Genomic DNA, 25327 nt, shown 5'->3' on the forward strand with positions numbered 1-25327 from the left:
AACGGCATCAAGAGGTTCGAGTAGGCTGACAGAGGGAGTACAATTCGCGCCCACCAAATTTCACCGCCGACAGCCCACTGCGAATAGGGAACGAGCAGAAATGCAAGGTTTGACCGCACGATCCCCTTTAGTGTTCATGAGTTAATTATGTAAGCTTAGTAACGCGCGAATAAATGTAAGTAAAGCGTCTGCTTACGTCAACTGAGTACAGTGGTGCCCATATGCCTTCAGTTGCATGCACAAGACCTTTCACGTACATAACTACGGCGGCGTCCCAGACACTACTAAATGTTACTTTAAGGTTTTATTGCGCCCTCAAAAACTTCTGAAAAACAAATCAATCATTGTATAAATGGATCCTGTATGTTTGTTTTAAACAATACCACTTTTGATATTAAAATTCTTTTTTTAGAGCTGTCCTTAACTCGTTGAAAGGCGATTATTTCGCTATGGAGGGGCTACGTAAAAAAGACACATTGTGAGCAAACCTTCAGTGTTTTATTTCATAGACCATTTCACTCACAGTAAGCTGCATGAGCGCACGCAATAGTTTTTATTCGCCACCATCGTACACCAAGACGATGTCCAATACCGGCATTAGTAATTTCAGATTTCATAATAATGGTTCCACAATTTTATTTTATTCATTGCATAAATATAACAGGCAAATAGCAAAGACTTATCAACTGTACCTTACCACGTTCGGCTACGAACTATTGTATACGTGTGCCATTTCGTGCAATTGAAAAGTACGAAGTTCCACAGTAGAGTCACTTGGGAACTCAATTCACCCCGTTCAACCTATGCAGTCGGATCAACACTTTCTCTTTAGGTGCAGCCATAATAGAGTAGGTGCCAATCTCGAGGTCACGCTGCAAAAGAAGGTAAGAAAGTGTCTTCATAGGAATAGCTTATAAGCAGTGTACTATTCAGCACTCCTCCTGCGCGATATTTAAAGAAGCCAGAAGCGTTCTGTCAAATTTCGTCGGTATAAAACGTAAGTGAATGATTTAACAACAACAACCACAACAACAACAACAAAATACTTTCTACTCAGCATCATTTTATACACGAATAAAAAATCTGAGTGACTCGAACAATCATAAAGATTATCGCGCGATTTGTTATAGTACCAAAATGACTATCACGACTTGAGAAAACGAGATAGGTTTTACATTAAAGAAAGGTATTATTAGCAACAACAGCGGTTTGCCTATTGATATAAAATCGATCTTCACGCAATAGATGCTGTGCAGCACGGTCCAATACCTTTTGACTTTTGCCTAGGACGATGCGATAGTGACGCAGCGTTTGCGCGGCAGCTGAGACGAGCTCAACAAGCGCTAGACGCTGACCGATGCATATGCGCGGTCCCAGGCCGAAAGGCTGGTAGGCAGTCGGGTTGATGGAGCTCTTGTTTTCGGGACTGAATCTGCAGTTAAGAGATATCGAAACAGTGACTAATTCAGTGGGTTGGTACTGCTTTATTTCGATAGCACTGCAAGTTAATCGAAAGCGATAGAACCTAAGATATACGTTCATTTTATTCTGCATTGTTATCAAAGTCATGCTCAAGGAGGGAAATTAACTACAGTCGAAGTTTAATAGTTGTTCTTTCTATGAAAGTCATATTGAATTTTTCCACGTAAAATCTAGCCTTCAGCAAAACGGCATAATTGTAGCCTGTTTCAGATACGTTTGAATGCTTATTTGTAGTATGAAGGAGTATTTTTCATGCTCTGTGCGGATTTTTAGTAACTTTGGCGGATAATTCAAACCGTAATAAACGCCCAGCTCTATGTGTGAAAAGCAAAAAAAATATACGACTGTAATCGATATTCTAAAGTACTTCTTTTGTGGTTGTAATAAGAGAGGCCGCGGATGAGAAAGTGTGAGACGTCCAGCGATTAACTAAAAAGCTAAGTTCTGCTATTAGTTGCGCATATGTTGGGGTGAAGTAAATGAAGTGAGGTACTGCCCTGCAGCCCCTCCCCCTTAGTAGCAATCGCTGAGTGTAGCAATTGCCGTATTACTTCTTCTTCTTCTCATCATCATCATCATCATCATCACCATCATCATCATCATCATCAGCCTGGTTACGCCCACTGCAGGGCAAAGGCCTCTCCCATACTTCTCCAACTACCCCGGTCATGTACTAATTGTGGCCATGTTGTCCCTGCAAACTCCTTAACCTCATGCGGCCACCTAACTTTCTGCCGCTCTCTGCTACGATTCCCTTCCCTTGGAATGTATTCCGTAACTCTTAATGACCATCGGTTATCTTCCCCCCTCATTACGTGTCCTGCCCATGCCCATTTCTTTTTCCTGATTTCAACTAAGATATCATTACCAGGAGTTTGTTCCCTCGCGCAATCTGCTCTTTTCTTATTCCTTAACGTTACACCCATCATTCTTCTTTCCATAGATCGTTGCGTCGTCCTCAACTTGATTAGAACCCTTTTCGTAAGCCCCCAGGTTTCTGCCCCGTACGTGAGTACTGGTACGACACAGCTGTTCTACAGCTTTCTCTTGAGGGATAATGGCAACCTGCTGTTCATTATGTGAGAATGCCAAACGCACCCCAGCCCATTCTTATTCTTCTCATTATTTCAGTCTCATGATCCGGATCCGCGGTCACTACCTGCCCTATGTAGATGTATTCCCTTACCACTTCCAGTGCCTCGCTACCTATCGTAAACTGCTGTTCTCTTCCGAGACTGTTAAACATTATTTTAGTTTTCTGCAGATTAATTTTTAGACCCACCCTTCTGCTTTGCCTCTACAGGTCAGTGAGCATGCGTTGCAATTGGTGCCCTGAGTTACTAAGCAAGGCAATATCATCAGCGAACCTCAAGTTACTAAAGTATTCTCCATTAACTCTTATCCCCAATTCTTCCCAATCCAGGTCTCTGAATACATCCTATAAACACGCTGTGAATAGCATTGGAGAGATCGTATCTCCCTGCCTGACGCCTTTCTTTATTGAGATTTCGTTGCTTTCTTTATGAAGGACTACGGTGGCTGTGGAGCCGTCATATATATCTTTCAGTATTTTTACATACGGCTCGTCTACACCCTGATTCCGCAATGCCTCCATGACTGCTGAGGTCTGGACTGAATCAAACGCTTTCTCGTAATCAATGAAAGCTATACATAAGGGTTGGTTATATTCCCCACATTTCTCTATCACCTGATTGATAGCGTGAATATGGTCTATTGTTGAGTAGCCTTTACGGAATCCTGCCTGGTCTTTTGGTTGACGGAAGTCTAAGGTCTTCCTGATTCTATTTGCAATTACCTTAGTAAATACTTTGTAGCCAAGCAACAGTAAGCTGATCGGTCTATAATTTTTCAAGTCTTTGGCGTCCGCTTTTTTATGGATTATGATTTTTTATGGATTTTTTATGATGTTAGCGTTTTTCCAAGATTCCGGTACGCTCGAAGTCATGAGGCATTGCTTTTACAGGGTGGCCAGTTTCTCTAGAACAATCTGCCCACCATCCTTCAACAAATTTGCTGTTACCTGATCCTCCCCAGCTGCCTTCCCCCTTTGCATAGCTCCCAATGCTTTCTTTACTTCTGCCGGCGTTACCTGTGGGATTTCAAATTCCTCTAGACTATTCTCTCTTCCATTATCGTCGTGGGGGCCACTGGTACTGTATAAATCTCTATAGAACTCCTGAGCCACTTGAACTATCTCATCCATATTAGTAATGATATTGCCGGCTTTGTCTCTTAACGCATACATCTGATTCTTGCCAATTCCTGGTTTCTTCGTAACTGCTTTTAGGCTTCCTCCGTTCCTGAGAGCATGTTCAATTCTATCCATATTATACTTCCGTATGTCAGCCGTCTTACGCTTGTTGATTAACTTCGAAAGTTCTGCCAGTTCTATTCTAGCTGTAGGGTTAGAGGCTTTCATACATTTTCGTTTCTTGATCAGATATTTCGTCTTCTGCGATAGCTTACTTGTATCCTGCCTAACGGAGTTACCACCGACTTCAATTGCACACTCCTTGATGATGCCCACAAGATTGTCGTTCATTGCTTCAACACTAAAGTCCTCTTTCTAAGTTAAAGGCGAATGCCTGTTCTGTGGCTTCATCTGGAATTCCTCTATTTTCCCTCTTACCGCTAACTCATTGATCGGCTTCTTAAGTACCAGTTTCTTCCGTTCCCTCCTCAGGTCTAGGCTAATTCGAGTTCTTACCATCCTGTTGTCACTGCAGCGCACCTTGCTGAGCACGTCCACATCTTGTATGATGCCAGGGTTAGCGCGGAGTATGAAGTCTATTTCATTTCTAGTCTCGCCTTTCGGGCCCCTCCACGTCCACTTTCGACTATCCCGCTTGCGGAAGAACGTATTCATTAGCCGCACATTATTCTGTTCCACAAAATTGAAATTGAAATTGAAGTTTATTCAAAATAGGAAAGTACACAGGAAATGTTGTACAGGACATCTGAATCCTGAACTCGCATGGAATCTGAACTAGCTCAAGGCTAGTTGGGATCCATGCTAGTTATTATTCAAAATCTTAACATCAATACGAAGAAGTATAAATATATCATATATACATAAACATTCATTTAAAACACAAGGCAGGGTACGTGTATTAGCTACGAGAAACCCAAAGAAAGGAATTTGTATTTAGTAAATTATACACTGCAAGTGAAAAAGGTAAACATGTGTACACCATCCAGATGAAAACTATGCAGATAATAGTAATGAGTGATAATGGGATTTCGCTGATAGTGAAAAGCATTTTGTTTTACTTCTGTTGGTAAGCTGTTCCTTAGGAGTGCTCCAGTGTTGCTTAACCTTCGCCTTCCATATACATTATGCATTTTTGGCAAGAGAAAATTTACCTTAATTGCGCTGCGTGTATTGCTTCTGGAATGCAAAAAATTGTATACACTCAAAGGACAGTTAGTGGTCATGCTGTTATGAGTATGCAATATAGTTTTAAGATTCAGTAATAAATTAAAAGGAAGTATATTTAAACTTTGAATCAGCGGCATTGATTTAGCATTGTAATCCAAAAAAGTCATAAATCACAACGCCCTTTTCTGAAGAAGTACAATAGGTTCAACATATTAACCGTACGTGTTACACCAAGATGCAATACAGTAGGATAGATGGCTATGGAATATGCTAAAGTAAATTGTTCTCAGAGTGGCAGGGTCGAAGTAATAACGGCAGTTACACAGCATAAAACAAGCCATGCTCAACGTTTTACACAGCAATGCAATGTGAGGCTTCCTATGAAGATGCTCGTCTAGTGTGACACCCAAGTATAGAATTGATCTCACCCACTCAAGTATATTATGGTTTAAAGAAAGCGAATGACAGTCTTTTAGTGGTGCTTTCCACGAAGAAGTAAAGAGAATATATTTAGTTTTCTTGATATTCAGAGTTAGCTTATTTGACGCGAACCACTGTTTAACACTCCGAAGTTTATTATTAGCCACTTGAAATCTTTTATCCAAGGAGTCTTGCGCACAAAGTAGAACAGTGTCGGCTGCATACATCACAGCAGAGAAGTTTTCTAAGGTATCAGGAAGATCGTTTACAAATAAAGTAAAAATATTGGCCCTAGTACTGAGCCTTGTGAGACCCCTGTAACAATGTCAGAAACGTCGAATTTGGTATCTGCAATGGAAACTAGTTGTTTTCTGTTAATGAGACAGCTGCGGAAAAATTGAAGAGTTAGGCCTCGGAAACCATAGCATTCTAACTTATTTAGCTGTATGTCACGATCCACAGTGTCAAAAGCTTTTCTCACATCTAGAAATATGCCTAGGACATTTTTGTTGTTGTTGAAGTTCGAATTTATGTAGTCAGACAGAGCTAATACTGCTGTACTTGTCGATCTTTTAGCTCTAAAACCATGCTGGCAATAAGATAAAATGGAGTCACGTTCAAGAAATCAAGTGATTCGTTGGGTGATAAATTTTTCAAAGACGGTGTTTAAGCAACTTAAGACAGATATGGGACGGTAGTTTTCTAATAAGTTATGGTCCCCATTTTTGTAAATTGGGATAACCTTAGCGACCTTTAGTAAATCTGGATAGGTAGCAGTATAGAAAGAGAGACTGAATATTTTTTCTAATGGCATGCACAGTATTTCAATACAATGCTTTAAGGCCACTGTGGATATTCCATCTTGACCAGTAGAATGTTTGAATGGCATGCCGCTAACTACGGACACTATCTCCTCCGCTGCAATGTCTTCAAAACCAAATGAGTTTTTCGTCCTTTCTGGGTAAGTAATGGATGAAAGAAGAGGTACATTATTAGATATTGCGTGACCAATCATACAGAAGTACGACTTAAACGATGAGACTATGGATTCTATAGATATTCCTAAGATTTTCAAGTCTGGCATTGTATATTGTGTAACCGATGGCTTAATTACCTAGTTGATAATGTGCCATGTAGCCTTCGAATTACCAGAATAACGGACTATTAAATTTGTGTAATGTTCTTTTTTACGAATACGTATAGCGCTAGTCACTACATTTCGAGCTATACGAAATTTTTGTTCATAATATTTGCTACCCCTATGTGACTTCACTTTAGTGTGCTAAAAGTCTTTATCTTTAATTAATTTGAGCAGTCCTTTCGTCATCCAGGGACAGATAATAGTGCTATAATATCTTCTTTCGAAGGTGCTTGACGATTGCGCTAATGCCTCACACAACGCTTTGCTGAAACTGTCAAATTGCTGATTTGAATTTTTCTGTGCATCTATAGTTAAAGACCAAAGGCATTCACGTAATACTGGATAGATAACTCGATGAGAAATATGAGAATGGCCCTGAGAATGAGTGGATCGATGAAAGAAGATGGCGGCAGCAGAGGGATCTGTTACATCCGAATCATAAACATCACGCCAGCTTGAATTGGTGTTAAAGTTGCACAATATATGATCGATCAATGTGGATGTCAGTGAAGTTATACGTCTTGGGGTTTTAATGACGTTATGGAACCCATATAATCTAACAAGATTGAGATAGTCGCTGTCATGTTCCTTTATAGCATCAATATTAAAGTCGACACATATTATTATTCGTTTATTTAAATTGATTAAATAAACTAATAAATGTTCAAAATGTTGCATGAAAGCTGATTTGTTCTTATTAGGAGCACGATAACTTACCGCTGCAACGAAGCAATGAGAATTCACAACAAGCAGATCAAATTCATTCGCGTATGAGTAAGAGTACTCTTTAACGACTGAGCACGATATAGAAGACCTCACAAATAGTGCAACGCCGCCACCCATAGTTCCCGCACTTCGAGGAGTGGAGAAGAATGCATATCCAGGTATATGGTACAGTTTGTCTGAACGCAGCCATGTTTCGGAGGTAGCAATAACATAAAATGGAAAATTATGTAATGACAGAAATGAGCAAATATTGTCAATATTTTAGAGCTAGCTACGCACATTACAATGAATTAAAGTGTAGCAGGAGGAACTGTTCAGGAAGTCATTAGCAGACTGAACTATGGTAGCCATTTTAATGCAAAAAAGTAACAAATAAGTTATAGGTCGTTATCATTACAAATATTGACAACCCGTGCATTCTCAACCTTTCGGGCGAGAATTTTTCCGTTTGCTACCCAGACAAATTTCCAGTTGTTTGTCTTTTTTCCTGGTGATAGCTTTCTCTAATAGTGTTTTCATTTCGGGGCAGAGGTGCTCGTTAATGTACACATTCGCTGATCCATCGTATCCAAAATCCTGAGGGCTTATCTTTCTTTTTTTGAAACCTTTAATTATGGGTTCTCGAATAAAACGAGACATGCACTTAACTAAAACATTTGGCCGATCCTTATCTTTACTGGGAACACGATGAATCACATCAAAGTGTGTTTCATTAACAGAAATGTCATGCTTTTGACAAACAGATGTCAATACTTCGACGATGTTTTCGTTTAGTTTTAAGGGAAGTCCCTTGATTTCCAAATTTTGTTGTCGTGTACATTGCTTCAGCTCGGTTATTTCATAGCGGGTGCTTTCAAGCTTACTTGGAAGTTCGTTATTCTCTTTCTTTAGCAACGCTTGTTCTTTCTTCATAGCATCAATTGTTGCCTTGAAACTTTCAACTTGAGAGTTCAAGAAGTGAAGGGATTCCCTTATCTGTTGCATCTCATCTCTCAGAGTAGATCCATGCGAGTAAACCTTGCCTGATAGATCAGTAAGAAACTTTGCCAATTCCCTAATTGTTGTCGGTGGCTTGTCCGTCATTATCAAAGCCGATTCGCGCTGGACAGACAGTCAAAAAAGGCGCTAGAACAGTAGTCACGGAGCGATCCAGGGACTTTTGGTGGGTTATTATGAAAAGATCCAAGTTGATTTACCTGCACGATTTGAAGAAAACGATTAACGTTTGCCGATTCTTCCAGTTGCCTGGACCGCTCCGTACTGATGAATTTTGCACTTGTTACAGCTCCTTTTATAGCTGATGGGAGGGGGCGTCCATGATTTGACGATCACAGCGCCATTCTATGACGCAGGCGCAGTCGGTAGCTACCATGGTGGCAATCTTGAAGATGAAGGCTGATATTGTGGATCGGATGAAACAGCTGGTCGTTTTTTGACTGTGCGACCAGCAGCGAATTGGCCCCGGAATCTGCACGATTTGAAGAAGTTTGCCGATGCTTCCAGTTGCCTGGACCGCTCCGTACTGACGAATTTCGCACTTGTTACAGCTCCTTTTATAGCTGATGGGAGGGGGCGTCCATGATTTGACAATCACAGCGCCATTCCATGACGCAGGCGCCGTCGGTAGCTACCATGGCGGCAATCTAGAAGATGAAGGCTGATATAGTTGATCGGATGAAACAGCTGGTCGCTTTTTGACTGCGCGACCAGCAGCGAATTGGCCCCGGAATCTGCACGATTTGAAGAAAACGATTAACGTTTGCCGATGCTTCCAGTTGCCTGGACCGCTCCGTACTGACGAATTTCGCACTTGTTACAGCTCCTTTTATAGCTGATTGGAGGGGGCGTCCATGATTTGACAATCACAGCGCCATTCTATGACGCAGGCGCAGTCGGTAGCTACCATGGTGGCAATCTTGAAGATGAAGGCTGATATTGTGGATCGGATGAAACAGCTGGTCGTTTTTTGACTGTGCGACCAGCAGCGAATTGGCCCCGGAATCTGCACGATTTGAAGAAAACGATTAACGTTTGCCGATTCTTCCAGTTGCCTGGACCGCTCCGTACTGACGAATTTCGCACTTGTTACAGCTCCTTTTATAGCTGATGGGAGGGGGCGTCCATGATTTGACAATCACAGCGCCATTCCATGACGCAGGCGCCGTCGGTAGCTACCATGGCGGCAATCTTGAAGATGAAGGCTGATATAGTTGATCGGATGAAACAGCTGGTCGCTTTTTGACTGCGCGACCAGCAGCGAATTGGCCCCTGAATCTGCACGATTTGAAGAAAACGATTAACGGTTGCCGATTCTTCCAGTTGCCTGGACCACTCCGTACTGACCTAATAACTACTAATCTACTAATAACTCTCCGCTGCTATTCCTAGTGTCTATGCTATATTCCCCCACTGCCTTGTCTCCAGCCTGCTTCTTGCCTACCTTGGCATTGAGTCGCCCATCAGTATAGTGTATTTTGTTTTTGCTTTACCCATCGCCGATTCCACGTCTTCATAGAAGCTTTCGACTTCCTCGTCATCATGACTGGATGTAGGGGCGTAGACCTGTACAACCTTCATTTTGTACCCCTTATTAACTTTCACAGCAAGACCTCCCACCCTCTCGAATGCCAAGAGTTCCAGTATGTTACCAGCTACATTCTTATTAATCAGGAATCCGACTCCTAGTTCTCGTCTCCCCGCTAAGCCCCGGTAGCACAGGACGTGCCCGTTTTTAGCACTGTATATGCTTCTTTTGGCCTCTTAACTTCACTGAGCCCTATTATATCCCATTTACTATCCGCTAATTCCTCCGCTAGCGCTGCTAGAATCGCCTCACTAGATAACGTTCAAGCGTTAAACGTTGCCAGGTTCATATTCCAATGGCGGCCTGTCCGGAGCCAGGGATTCTTAGCACCCTCTGCTGCGTCGCAGGTCTGACCGCCACCGTGGTCAGTTGCTTCGCAGCTGCTGGGGACCGAGGGCCGGGCTTTGAGTGTTGTGTTCATATAGGACGTTGTGGCCAAGTACTGCACCAGGGTGGCCAATCCTGCTCTGGTGAGGGAGTGCGTTACCGGTTCTGGTCACACTGCAGGCCTGTTTATGCAATTTCATCAACGCGCGGATTTTTTTTCTTTTTAATCAAGTAGAAAATTGCGCGGCACCGGGATTAGAATCACGGACCTCTTGCACGCGAGGTGGGCGTTCTACCTTTACGCCACCGCTGCACCTGCGCACTTCTTCTCAACATGCGCTCAAATATTTTGGCGTTCCGCGCATTGTTGCCCCCTCCTCCCTCCGAAAAAACAGAAACCTTCCTCCCCTAATGTGCAACAAAGCTAATTCGACCAATATGGTATTTTCCTAAGGGGAATGACTAACAATGCCATCTCCGATCTTATGCTCAGTTGACAAGTGTCGAACAAGGAATGGCTTCATTTTAATAATTAAGACTATTGCCCTACAGTACTTATTTAACTCTAGCAGAAATGGTCGAGCCAGCTGCAACCACTGGCATAACAGTAACCTCATTAATGGCACTAGGCGATCTTCAGAAGCCAGACTTCTGCCTGTATGTTGCCATTTAATGATCTTTTTGTCGGTGTTTCGCGATAGTCACCCCGGCAGGCCTACTTAGCGCGGCGCCGAAATATATATGTAATCCACTGTAGCACAAAGGCAAGGAAACAAGGAAATATATTTACTTGGTACTTGCAACAAAAAAATGGCACAGCAGGCTTGACCCAATCATTATCTTCAGCACCAAGCTCGTGCTCTCTTTCTCAATGCTTTGTAGAGCTTTGTAGCAATATTGCACGAACAGCAATGTACAATCGCTGAGTGGCATAATATTGTAAAGACCACTTCTCCCTTATATATATAATATACTGGCATCTCTGCAGCGCCCACGATATCCTAATTGTTTGCGGATTTTGCCTGACATCATTCTGTTCAATAACAGAACAAACAAAATACAATTCAAATGAGCGAGCGATGGCGCAGTGTGTTAAGCTTATTTTATACCTTGTTCTGCGTACTGGTGCCTTCATATTGATTTCACTCTGTTTACCATAACTGTACTAGTAATGGGTTCGCTTCCATCGCTTCAATTGGAGGGATTGTTGCTGAGCACCAATAGCCGTAGAGCTACATGCAACCGGTCATGATAAGTACAGTACACTGGTAAAAGGAGCGAAAAATAAGTATTTCTGAAATGATTAAAGTTATGTTTAGAAACTAAGGCATGTGTAATATTTATTTACTATGGAAGGTCCACTATGGAATTTATTTGCTATGGAAGGTGAAGCATTTACCCCCTATGAAGCTGATGTACACCTTATGTTTAGTTCTATACTAACTTGGGTGTTTCCTGTGGGAACGCACCGTACTATACACATGAAACCGACATCTCGTTACTCAAGATAACGTACCCAGGGACAGCGAAGGACGATGTAGCAGAGGTGCAGACAGCGCAATTTCAGCTCCGAACTTTGCGCTTCTTCCAATGTACGCAGTCCCAACACAGCAGGAAAAATATTTGCGTCTCTTACAGAATCAATATTACTCTAAATAGAGTTTTAGCCGAGTAAGGGCGTCGTATAAAGAATCGAAATTCACTGGCCTAAATAGCACAAGGAAATCGTCACTACATTCAGTGAAGAGGCATATTCAGGCGTTGATAATGTGACGGACAGTAACTAAACCTCGCCAAGTTGGCAATACCTTTTCTCCCTGTTTTAGATCGATAGTAAACACTTATTAGGCCTTTACATATCACAACCCGCACTGCTTTAGCATCCTTCTTCTTGGCTTTATGCCACTGTAGATATTTATTAAACCTGTACCAGCAACCCCTACGTTTCGAAATAGTTAGTATTCCTGCCTTCATTCCGCCGCAGAAATTTAGTAAACCTCTGCAAAATGCCACTGCATTCTTTGTGCTTTCGTTCTATCACGCACATCTAATAAAATTATACAAGCCACCACTAAGTTCCCTTAACAGCACTCTTCCTGCTGTAATTCCATAAGAGAAATTTAGTAATTAAGTGCAAGTAACCACTACATTCCTTTAATAAGAGTGCTTGACTGTTCAGAACATAGCATCGCTTTCTCTACAAGAAACCACACAGCAGAACGCAATTGTGAGTTTGCGGAGCCAGAACAGTAAGCCGATAAATTAGATTGTCTTATCAAGGAGATGGCCAATCCGAAGACAGCTCAGGAATATAATCGCTTCGCTAAGCGGACCCACAGTTAGACGGCAAAAGCAGCACCTCCATGTACGAGGATGATACAGCGGGTGCCCCATGTTCGTTTCTGAGAAAGCCACATTTCTGTGTCAACAGATAAAGAGGAAAGTGTGACATCGTTTGGTGCTTTGTCAAACAGATCATGCATGCCATCTTTTGATTGAGACTGGAGATATTCGAACCATACTTCACCGGTGATGATCGTCGGCTATGAGGACACAACGGAGTGCATCAAATTATGTAAATTTGTTAGGAAGCTGCCAGAAAAAGTATGACTAGATTTCATCGTATCCGCGATGAATATTTTATGTAACTGCTTCCGATTTGTTTTAGTAATATTAAAGGCAAGGTGCAGCATAATGTACAGTAGAACATCAGTGTTGTGTATTGATGTCTGCGATCTCCATTGATATATAGCAAAACCCTCTCAAGATACAATAATTCTTGAGCAGTACGAAAATTTATGGCAGGTATATTCATTCGGCAAATGGCGAGCACACATTCGATTATACCGGCAGTAATTGGGGCTCTGGTCTTCGTCTTTGCTTTTCCATCGGCTCGGTTGCCTTCATCAGAGCGTACTAGGCGGTCCGTACATTCATCGCCCTCTACGTCATTAACGGGCTAGGGTACATATGGATGGTAGTAGCAACGCGGCTAGCGTAATATTGTGAGGCTTTGTGCAACATTAATACGTGAAAAGTGTTTGCCTTACGTTGGTGCTTACGTCGAAGTAATATCCAACAAAAGATACCGCATGGTGCCGATGGCATCGCTGCCGACGCTTTGCACGAGCGCATAGGTACTATATTTTATTCATCTTTATTTTTATTTAGTCATACTGTTGGCCCGGAGGCGGTTACAGGGGTCGGGTACAGCACAGAAAATGAAAAACATAATGTACATTATACACAATGCACGCAAGTTATACATAAAACACTCTTTTTGAGCATACATTCATAAAAAGAACCAGGAAACTAGTAACAGCACAAATACAAAAGCAATATGCAGGGACAATAAACACAATCTGTGTTAATCTACCATAATGTACATAATTTTGTTTAGGACATGATTTGCCTCAGATTGTTTTCAAATTGTGTTACGGTATCACATTGAATAATGGCTTTTGGTAGTCTGTTCCATTCATTTATTGTTCTGGGGAAGAAAGAATTGGCGTATGCATTAATGTGCAGTTGAGATATCTGGAAATTATGTTCATGTGTACCTCTTGAGGTTCTGCCTTGTTTTGGTGCTAAATAGGGAGTAGTATTTATGTTGAAATGCCCTTTCCAAAGCAAAAAAAAGAAACTTAAGTCTGACTACATGGCGTCGTTCGGCTAGGGAGGGTAAGTTAAGTAATTGCAGCATTTCTGTAACAGAATCAGTTTGCGAGTAACGAGAAAGAATAAATCGAGCAGCTCTTCGTTGGGCTCTTTCAATCATGGTTATCAATCCTGTTTAATAAGGGTTCCAAACAATACTGGCGTATTCAAGTGTGGGTCTTACCAGATATAGGTAGGCAGTTAACTTACAGTCTTTCGAAGCAAGCTTGAGCTTCCTACGCAAAAACCAGAGTTTCATTTCTGCTGTCGAACAAATGTTTTCAACGTGCTCCTTCCAACTCAGATTCTTGGAAATAGTTACGCCTAAATATTTAAGGCTATCAACAGCGGCAAGTGTAAATGAACCCAGGGTGTAGTTAAAGTCAACAACATGTTTTGTCTTGTGTGTGACACGAAATACAACAGTTTTATTTCTGTTAATTTTCATTTTTGAAATTTCGCACCACTGTTCAACCACCTGCAGAGCTTCGTTAAGAATTTTCAAATCATCCTGGTTGTTTATCTGTTTATACAGTAGGCAATCATCTGCGAAGAGTCGCACCCTTATGTCTTTGTTAATACATTGCGCAATATCGTTAACATAAACCAGAAATAAGACTGGACCCAACACAGACCCTTCTGGGACACCCGATGTGACGTCTAATAATTCTGATTTGGAGCCATTAATTTCTACGTACTGAGTTCTGCCTGTTAGGTATGCACGAATCAATTGTGTTACATTGTACTTTATGCCAAGATGAACCAACTTATCAATGAGTTTTGAATGAGGGACTCTGTCGAAGGCTTTGGACATGTCAAGACAAATACAGTCAATTTGCCCCTTGTTATCCAAAGCCCTCGCAAAATCATCAATTGTTTCAACCAGTTGCGTCACTGTTGAAAGATTTCGCCTAAAACCATGCTGATTGGAATATAGAAGTTTTTTGTCTTCCAGGTAGATGTATATTGATTTTGATATTACATGCTCGAGAAGTTTACAGCATACACAAGATAAGGAAATGGGGCGGTAATTTTCAATTTTTTGCCGGTCTCCTGATTTGAAAACTGGGACAACCTTGGCCATTAACCAGTCATTTGGGACACGTTTTTGTTCAAGTGACGCTTTAAAAATGATCGTAAGATAGTGTCCAATCCATTCCGCATATCTACGTAAAAAAGCATTTGGTATATCGTCGGGACCATTAGATTTTTTTATGTTAATGTTTAGCAGGAGGGAAACGACGCCTTCGTACGTTACGTTTACGTCCGGCATTTCGGAAGAACGATGACCAGGCATCTGATATTGCGACGCATCACCACCAGACCGCGGGGAAAAAACAGACTGAAAAAACGTGTTGTAATGTGACGCTATCGTTCCGTGATCGTGCAGAACCGAACCGTTCATGATAATGCTATGTGGGTTATTTTCGGGCTGTGATAAGTGACGCCAAAAACGGTGTGGCGAGGAGACCATAAAGTTGGACAAGGTTTCGGTGTAATACTTTTCTTTGGCTGTGTAAAGCTTAGTTCGTAATTGCCGGGATAACAGAGCTATTTTTTCGTGGTTGCTTTTTCTTTTCAGTCTTTGGCGGGCGATCTGTCTCTTTAAATGAATTATTTCTCTGGTTACCCATGGATTTTGTTTCTTTTGTCTTTGTTTTCGCAACGGTACAAACGTTGAGATACAATACGAGACAATATCTTTAAACCGCAGCCACAAGTCATTGACGTCACTTTCCGCTCTGAAACTGTCCAGCGTAAATGATAAGTAGTCGATAATGCTCGTGTCATCGGCTCTGTCATACTGGCGAACAAATGTGGTCTTTTCTTTAATTCGGGCAGAAGTAAGATCGGTTTTAAGTTCAACAGAAATAAGTTTGTTATCAGATAGTCCACTTTGAATTTGTACTTTGTAATTATCCAAACATGCATCAAGAAAAACTAAGTCAAGCGTAGACTTGCTATCCTGCTATGCGTGTGTTTTCACGAACAACCTGCGTCAAATCATGATTGAAGGCGATATCAAGAAGAACTTCGCAAGAAGCCCGCTCTTTTGCATCAATTGTCAAATTGTTCCAGTCAATACCCCCGAGGTTAAAATCACCCCCGAGAATCAGCTTACATTTCGAGGGTTTAAGTCCCTCCAAGTGGCGTTGTAAATCTTCTAAATATGATACGTGCGTGCTTGGTGGCCTGTACAACGCTCCCATAATAAATGACGAATTTTCGAAGTTTATTTGGCACCAAACACTCTCGTGATTCGGAATGCCTTGCATCTGTAGGCACTGAATATTTTCTTTCACTATGATGGCTACAACTCCTCCTCGCGATTCTCGATCATTGCGAAATATTTTGTAGCCGGGGGGTATAATTTCATCATCTTTTATTTAGTTACTTCAATTAGTTAGTTATTAGGTTAGTTACTTCAATTTTAGCCATGTGTCCCTTCTGTTTTTAAAAGAAAAAGTCACCAACACGGAAACTCACGGTTATTTCTGCGGAAACCCAGCATATCTTGAACGGCAATGACGTGTATAGGCAAGTTAAACCACTATATTGATGCTCTCTGCAAACATCCAACTGTATACATTTCAAATGAGTAGTCCTCCAACAGCGTCGAGGTGCACTCACCTTTCCGGGTCAAATTTTTCAGGTTCGTTCCAGTACTGCGGGTCATGGTGCAGCTGGTAGGTAGGCACCAGAACCGAGGTTCCTTTCTTAATGACGTACTTGCCGCAACGATAGTCTTCGTCCGCACACCGGGCAGTAAATCTAGCGAAGAAATAGAGATTCGTAAACGTGAATGTGTCGCCAATCAAAAGATTGAACGCATCTCAATCATATAGCAGGTGAGATTCCTTGCAACATTGCAAGGCTGTCTCACCGTCTTTTTTGTTTTCCTTTTTCCTGAAAGACTGCTTGAGTACCTTATACGAAGTTGAATAAGCTTCGCAACATTATTGCGTGGAAGCGCCCTAAAAAATTTAAATTGGTGCTCTTACAGCAAGATGCGCCCATGACGGGCCCACTTAAGCCCATGGTTTTAATCACGCGTCGGCAACAGGTAGTAGCAATATTCATAAGCGTAATAATGAAATGAGATTGCACGACCACTTTAGGTTCAAAATTGTAATACAAGCTCGAAAGGAAGCCCTCCACATTGTAGGGCTTTTATTATTTTTGCCATTCTAAATATAACAAGAGCCGAATATCGGAAGAGCGGGACTATTTTTGCCCGTTGAATTAGTAGCTATAGCTTTTTTGCGGAATTGTAAGCTGAGAGCCCAAGCTTGTCACGATTAGTCGCCTGTGTCGAAAAAAATCGTAATTAAGCATTTTATAGAAATATTGCACTATGAATCAACGTTGCTCTCTTGTGTGTAGTATGCGTGACTTACCATAATGTCAAGCCGAAAGATATGATTGTTCAATCTGCAAACGTCATTGCCCTTAAAGCCTACTTTACAATTTTGATTGGGTGGTTACTTGTGCTTAAAATAGGAGAACGAAGAATTATTACATTCGACAAGTTGGTTTGGCATGCCCGCATGTTCGTCAGATAACACTTCATTCAAACACACAGCCATCCCTATGATCCCTATGAATCCCTATGAACCCTATGTATGCCTACGGGTATGCATGAATCTCATAGTATGGGTAGTCTCTCGGATCAGTTTTATTGTTTGGTGGTTCAAATTGTTCCTTATCCCATAAACGCTAACAATCATCTACAGTTACGTTATTAAAACGACGAAATCGCTTAACTCCGAAAATTACGCATTTTTGGGCAGACGCAAACAATCACGCTTTTCACGTAACGGGCAGATTTTGCGAGGTACTCGCCAGACAATGCTTGTACATTAAAGGTGTCATCAGCCCGAGTGTAGCATGAGCCACTAAACAATGAACGAAGGCAGTATTGCTTAAAAATTAGAATTGTGTTCTGTATGTAGGACCAGGTACACTAGGGCAATGGCAGTTTTTCCCGTCTACGAATATTCCTCAGCTTTCGGACTTCCGATCAAGATTGAATGGCCACTTGAGAAACATGTGAAGCACTACCTTGTTGCCTGTTCTTTAAAAGCGGCGTAATCACTAATAACTTCCTTGCTACACGAAACTTGTACAATTTAACGTCATGAAGTCACGATAATATTGGTTACGCCTGGTCAAGCGTTGCGAAAAATATTTTCCCATCAAATGAAAATAAATGTCTGCCGACCTTCATAGTGGACTAGTGGTAGTGGGGCGCCGACTAGTGCGGATGTGCAAACATCGGCTCCCGATATCATCAATGATTTCAAGAGGTTATTCACCCTAAATCGAAGTGAATTGCGTACCAACGAAAGCAGCAAGTTACACGGATTCCATGGATACCAGATTTATTTCGGTGGGTGGACTCTTTCTCAACATTTTCTGCATTCGAATTCTCAACCTCGGCGTTCAAAGGTGGCTAGGCCTAGGTCTAACACCGCAAGTCAGCCATTTCCGCCACGGAAATCGTCACCGATGAGACGATATCACCAGAAAACGCGAATGACTCGGGCTGGATTGCGGCATATAACCACAAACCACGCAAAGGAAAGGTCAGTCAACCCCAAGGAGCAAGTTCGTCAAGTACTGGTGGCAGACGAAGGGACGGCGATCGCACCGCCGGACCGAACAGCGCATACCAGCGCCTCGTCGCTACCTCGAGACTCCCTCGGCTACCGAGGGACACGTTCCGTATCATCGTGAGACCCCGAGACGGTCTTAACGTGGCCGAACCTGCACCAATGCAGGTTGAGCAAGCCCTGGCAATGGCGGCAACCCTGGCTCCTCAAGACCTCACGGAAGACTCCATCTGCCGCAACGTAACTCAGAATATCTTCAGCATCTGCACCCCCAGCGAACGTAAAGCAAGGGCATACGCCACGGTGCAAGAGATTCGCATGAAAGGTACTACGTATCGGGTCGCAGTATACGCGGCTCCACCCGATGATACCTGCAAAGGCGTAGTCCGAGGCATTGACCTCGAGCTCAACGACTCCCAACTCCGAGAACTGATCGTCACGAAACGCAACCCCAACGCCTTGGTGGTGAAGAGAATCGAGAACACCACAGCCGTGACAATCCTTTTCCAAGGAATGCAAGTACCAAAATCTACTGCGGAGCAAGCATTGTTCGATGCACACTCTTTCGCAGACGCACGGAAGTTTGCTACAACTGTGGCAACATCGGTCAACGCGCGGATGTCTGCCCTAACCCCATCACCACGTGGCAAACGGAACTGTGGCCTCAAAACGCCCGCAGAAAATCAGCAGTGTTCCCCTCACTGCACCCTGCGCGGCGGACCGCACCCCACCGCCGACAAGGACTGCAAACGCAAGCTTCCAGTCCCTTACATCGTGCGAGAGAGACGCCGCCGCAGACGTAACCGGCGCTGCCGCAGCCGCTCCCGAAGACCGAGCGGCGCCAGTCACAGCGACTCGAGCGCCACCTCGGGAATTCCCGTAGCGGCCACAAGGAGTCGCTCGGTCACGCCGACACCCGAGCGCCGCAGCGCCCTCGCAGCAGCCGCTCCCGCTCCAGGGGACGACGCAACAGCCGCTCCTGCTCTAGCGGGCGCCCTACATCCGACCACACCGAACTGACGTGGGCCGACCGAGTACGAGGGAGACAACACCAGCAGCAGCAACGGGACGCCTCATCTACCAGACAGGTAACGCGGTCTTCATTGCCCGAGCATGAGATCGAGATTGTCACAGCCCTACGACAAGAACTAGCGGGTCTCCGGGCCACCATACAAGTGCTTAAAGCGTAGCTTAATGACGCAAAACAGCAGATTCAAAACCTCAAAGCTCCCAAGCAAGCACCACCCAAAGAGACAAACGTAAAAGTAAGCACAGCCAAACGCAAACCCCTCCGCTCCAAGAGACGTAAGAAGAGAGTAATGCACCGCAAGACATCCTAGGCGAAATTCTACGCTTATCCCACCTATCCACGCAAGGTGTCATGTTACTCCTCAAGAGACAGGTCTTCTACGTTAAAACAAGAGACGTTCGAGGCATCCTCGCCCTCGATCTCACGAAAGCATTCGACATCGTCTCGCACCGCTTCATATTGGAGTATGTGGCAGGCCTCGGCCTCGGCTAGAGATTTCAGGAGTACGTGCGCTCCTTCCTAAACGATAGAGAAGCCCGACTGCGAGTCTCACAACTTTAGTCGGACTGCTACACGCTGGGCTCCGTCGGAACACCGCAAGGCTCAATCATCTGTCCATTACTATTTAACATAGTGATGAAGGGACTCGCAGACAAACTACGAGACATCCCGAACGTAAACTGCGCTCTATATGCAGATGACATCACCATCTGGAGCCCGGGAGGCTCCCTGGCAGACATGGAGCAGAAATTACAGTCTGCCCTAGATGCCACGGAGGAATACCTACCAGACACAGGAATGAAACTATCCTCCAAGAAATCGAAACTCTTAATATTTCGCAAGTCTTGCCAAGGAGTCCGCTACGTAACTCCTCTAGACGAACTTCCTATCGCACTACACACAAGAGACGGACAACAGATTCCGCGAGTCAACCACATGCGCATTCTTGGGCTCCTAATCGAAGACACCGGATGCCACGGACACAATCGAACACTTAACCGCCAAAACCGAAAACATGATCAGACTCATCCGCGGAGTCTCAGGACGCAGGACGGGTCTCTGCGAAGATAACCTTCTGCGCGTATACCACGCATTCCTTATGAGCCACATGAATTGTGGCTCTGCTGTTGCCCACAACTGAACGAAAATAGAAAAGACGGAACTATACACACTCATTCGCAAGAGCATCAAACAGGTCTTGGGCATTCCGCAAAGATCAAGTACAGCAAAGGTTGATCAGCTAGGCATACACAACAACATCGACCAAGTGATCGAGGCTCAGGCTATGGCGCAAATACTCCGCCTATCCTCGTCCAAAGCCGGCAGACTAATTCTAAGCGAAGCTAATGTCTCCCCATCTCCCTATCTCGAGCACGCGGTTAGCCTATCGAGTGAAATTAGAGACAACTACAGAGTCTCACCGTTTCCCAGAAACGTCCACCCACTCTATGACGTCAGTAGGCGCCGGGCCCGCGCCCGCGCCATTCTCGACTGCACTGATGCGGATCGTGAAGCCACCGCATTTGTGGACGCGGCCCAGTACGGCAATACATCAACTTTCGCGATAGCAGTCGTGGACGGCAACGGAACGTTACGATCATCCGCATCGATTAAACCGACCACCAGCGCTAAAGCAGACCAGATAGCCGTAGCAGTCGCCATGGCAGAGCCCACATTTACCCACGTCCTCACGGATTCACGTTCTGCAATGCGGGCTTACGAAAGCGGCAACGTATCGAAAGAGGTAGCGCATATACTACTAGTGAGCTCAAAAGGGTGCGAACGATGCCTCTCCGGGTTTCCCGCTCACATGGGGAAAGACATTCACCCGCAAAAACCCAACCTCAATGAAACAGCCCACGACCGTGCGCGAGAACTTGCCCGCCGCGACACTCCCACGGCCTCCGAGGTGCTGGACATTCAGTTTAATGACCCGCTACTCACTTACCAAGAAATCACCTCACACTATCGAAAAGGCAGAATGAGATACCCACTCCCGCACGCCAAACTCAAACGCGCGCAGGCGGCCGCGTTTCAAATTCTGCAAACGGACTCGTACCGTCATGAGGCCTACTAAGCCACTACAACTCAACATCCCGGCAAATTTTCCAGACTGCCCAGAACTCTATTGCTCACTCTCGCACTGCTATGGCAATGTACCGCGTTAACAGAGGGCCCTCTCTCCGGTGAGCCCGCATGGGAAGAAGCCCTCAAAAGCCCGGACCTCAAACTCCAACTCAAGGCCGTTCAGAGGGCCCAAGAACTGGCGGAGCATCACCACGTTCCCGTCCCGACTTGGGCGTCGCCTACGGTTTCGGCCCAAGGAGCTCCCCGCGTGCGATCTCCAACGGCTTAAACCTCCTCAGGACCTCAATAAAGTTCTTGACTGACTGACCTTCCTACTAGCAATGCATACAATTCCGTAATTACGTGTTAGTGCAATGAAACCACAACATAGCAAATTTGCGTAAAGAGAAACATCATTTGTATTGAACACACTGAACGATGATCATATAAAATAACTGCCGTGTAAGCATACTTTAGATTGAACATATCGAACTTGGGGAGTTCGGTGCCAGCGCCATTAAACTGCTTGCATGCAACCCACTTACCATGAAGAGGAAATGGAAACATCAGGTCTGCGCAATTTCGCCATTCCCAAATGACATCATTAGTGAACCTTAGAAGCAGTTCCAGGCCCAGCAACATCTCTGCCGACTGCGCGCGCTTTTGTTCTCTTAAAATGGGAATCCGTGCTCGATTATTTTTGTCATTGGAGATGAAAAGTTGGTACATTACGAGTACACCACAAACGAGTGTGTAAGTTTGTAGTAGTTAAATGGGAGTAGTATACCAAATAATTGATTTAATGAACCATTTTCAGCTAACAAGCTTGTTCGTCATGACGGTGTATGACCATCCTCCTTTGAAGAATAAGCTTTCGCATGTTTCATGGGACCGTTTCAATCAACACAGTACACTCTGAACGAGCCCTACTTACGTTAGCACCATACATTTTGACGACTACCGCGTTTTCATGTAGAGTGCCAGTTTACACACTAGCTTCTATGACAAACACAATTAAAGAAATAAAACACCTGCTAACTCACTTGTGCCGTACCGTAATCACGGAAAGTGGTGCTTAAACAGGTATTGAAGGTTTCTCACATGGTTACTGGAGGATACAGCCGCAGGGTCTCACAAATGACTTGGTTTGAGTAAGGAAGAGTCGCAACAGTGCTCAGAGATAGGTGGTCTCCCTGAAAAAGGCACAAGAAACACATGCGCAATTGTCACACCGGAGCTAAGATCAGCAGAGGTACCGAACAACTTGCTTAAGGTCACTCCATCTTTTAGAACAAAGGTTCCCTTTTCATGAAGCAACATTGTCCAAACTATCAATATTAATAAATGGTCGTAAAATCATTACTGATAAATTAATTATTCAAACAAGTAGCGACAGGCCACATTCAAGTGATGAACACACGAATTCGCCCTGCTTATTGATACATAGGCTACGGAGAAATCGCAGGCAAAGTATACATCAGCCTGGTGCCAGTGGTTGAAGGGGCCTCAGGACTGCACGCCGGTGCCGGCAGATGAAGAATCGGAGACATAGCACCAATACGCTTACTAGTATAGATGAAAACAATTTTTCGCGTCTTGGCACTGCCGCGTACTCTAGGGGAGCCTTCGATCTCGCCCACCATGTCGCAATTTATATTGCATGCGACTATACAGGTTATCAGAACCTATTAATGGTTCCCGCCTTAGTCACTAGTACCACATTTAATGGCAGCGACTCCTCACAATAAAGAAAATTGTTTTTATTACTATTTGTGTAAGCTGGTTCTTATTTTTGGTTTTTAGTTTTATTCTTTCAAAATTACCGTGAGATTGAAATTGAGCGATGGTTGATGTATAGGAGTTTGATTCATGGTGACTCGAATAAAAGTAATACATCTGGACACCTACATAAGAGCTTGTTCTTTAGGGCTCGAATCTCTAAACACACGGTGTAAGTTAAGGAAAGTACAACGCCACTTCTCATGCCTCGTATTTCACCGACAGGTTCCCACATGCTTTTGTGACGCTCCTTGAGGTGACCAAGTGTTGAAAAATTTCTAGTTCCGGTAGAGAAATGCCCTTGCCTCGATAAATACCTCACCAAGATTTTGGTGACAGCGTGCCAGGGTTAAGTACCAGCTTCTTGGTGAGGCCATTACTCTAATGTAGTAGTCACGTGCAGCTGACACAGAAGTATAGAGTAGAAAAATTGAAAATGAAATGATGCTTGTCCCGAGCACTGTGCGAACTGGCGTACGCAAAGCTTTTATAAACTATCAGTGCGTAATAGCGGAATAAGACAAGAGATGCGCTGCATATTCCAATCACTGCCCGTACTTTAGCCACTATGCTGGAACTTTACGAGAAATTACAACTTTTACTCAGCATTAAAACGTGTGGCAATCACAAGACACGATGCGCTTGACTTTTCAGAAACGAGGCTCATTACAATGACAGACGGGCAGAGCATTTCGGCTACCAACGCGTTCCATCATTTCTATCTTCATCGCCAGGATCGGCAGAAGATTCGCTCGCTCACTTTCTATAAGGAATTTATTGCTACGCGATGCATTGACGAACCGAGCGTCTCTAATGCTGGCTTGCACCAGGCAAGTTCGTAAAGGTGTTTTATTTCGCCGGCGTGAGTCCGTGGCCCAACACTCATCCAACTCCAACAATCACGTCTGTTTCATGCAACAATCCATATATATATATATATATATATATATATTGTGAGACGCGGTTTAGGCAGCCAGTCTGTTCGTTATACTGTCGAGTGAGAGTCCCACCACCAGGCCCCGAAACGGGGATGATGAGCATGTACAGGTGAGAATATGAAGCGTATGAATAATGCTCACACTAATTTCCCTGCGCACGCAAGCGGCCACCCAGGCCGCGGCTCAGCCAGGAGGGAAACGCTGAACGACTCTTTTGAGGCGCGAAACATGAACCATCTCTGAACCACGATGACGATGGTTCGAAGGAATGCCTACGAGAGTAACGCAGTAGTTCACGGCGGATGTTTGTTCATTAATAAAGTAGGGTCCATGGAAGCGGAAATCAAACTTCTCACACAAACCGGGTGTACGAAAGGGCGTCCAAAGAAGCACTTCCTCTCCAGGCCGAAAGGAGACGTCGCGACGAAAGATGTGATAACGTTGCTTGAGATCTAGCTGACTAACTTCTGTGTTGAAGCACGCACGTTGACGGCATTCCTGAAGTCTCGAGACGAACTGTTCAGGTATACTGGCCGAGGTGTTTGTTGGGGAATTGAAGAAAGCGGCGTCGATAGTGAATGTCGGTGAACGGCCGTAAACTAGGTAGGAAGTTGAGTACCCCGTAGTTCGGTGGATAGCGGTGTTGTGAGCAAAGGTCACTAAAGGTAAAAGGTTGTCCCAGTTGTCGTGGTTTGGCCCGATATACATTGATATCATATGTATTCTTTTTTTTTTTTATTGCGATAAGGCTTGCCCTTAAGGCATAATTCTTGGACTGTATATGTGTATTATATGTGTGCTGTGAGGCCTGTGTTGTGTATGAATTGGAGCATTGTTTTGTGAAATCTGTTGTCATGTATCCAGCGGTCATAGCTGGTTGTCACACTGTAGCGGAGGCCGGCTTCCAGTAGGAGACGCGAGCGTTCCTATTGTAAACCCGTGCATGTCCATATTAGGTGGTATGCATCTGATTCCACCACAGGAACGGAGCAGTATGGACACGTAGCACCCAGTGGTAAATGCGACCAGTTCCACCTTGAGACAACAGCCGGTGTAAGGGCCACCCCGGCCAGAAGCCTCCTAAGCACAACTTCCTCCGCCCTAGTAAGGTGAAGGGGGAGGGAGCAGACACACGGTGGGATAAGAGCGCGTGTGTCCTGCCG

At 44.0% G+C, this 25327-nt stretch overlaps 1 protein-coding gene across 1 annotated transcript in view; it reads right to left on the bottom strand.

The window, feature by feature from the left end:
• Positions 1-619: 619 nt before the first annotated feature.
• Positions 620-25327, bottom strand: part of LOC142590512 (cytochrome P450 3A6-like) — a 54569-nt gene continuing 29861 nt past the window's right edge. Inside the window, exons 11-14 of the mRNA XM_075702698.1 lie at positions 22549-22640; positions 16369-16509; positions 1270-1432; positions 620-872 (exon numbers count right to left, since the gene is read on the bottom strand). Of these exons, the coding sequence (XP_075558813.1) occupies positions 783-872; positions 1270-1432; positions 16369-16509; positions 22549-22640 (486 nt within the window). The 3' untranslated portion in view covers positions 620-782. The remainder of the gene's footprint in view (positions 873-1269; positions 1433-16368; positions 16510-22548; positions 22641-25327) is intronic.

The sequence above is a fragment of the Dermacentor variabilis genome, chromosome 8 (genome assembly GCF_050947875.1).
Source record: "Dermacentor variabilis isolate Ectoservices chromosome 8, ASM5094787v1, whole genome shotgun sequence".
In the NCBI taxonomy this organism is placed as follows: Eukaryota; Metazoa; Arthropoda; class Arachnida; order Ixodida; family Ixodidae; genus Dermacentor; species Dermacentor variabilis.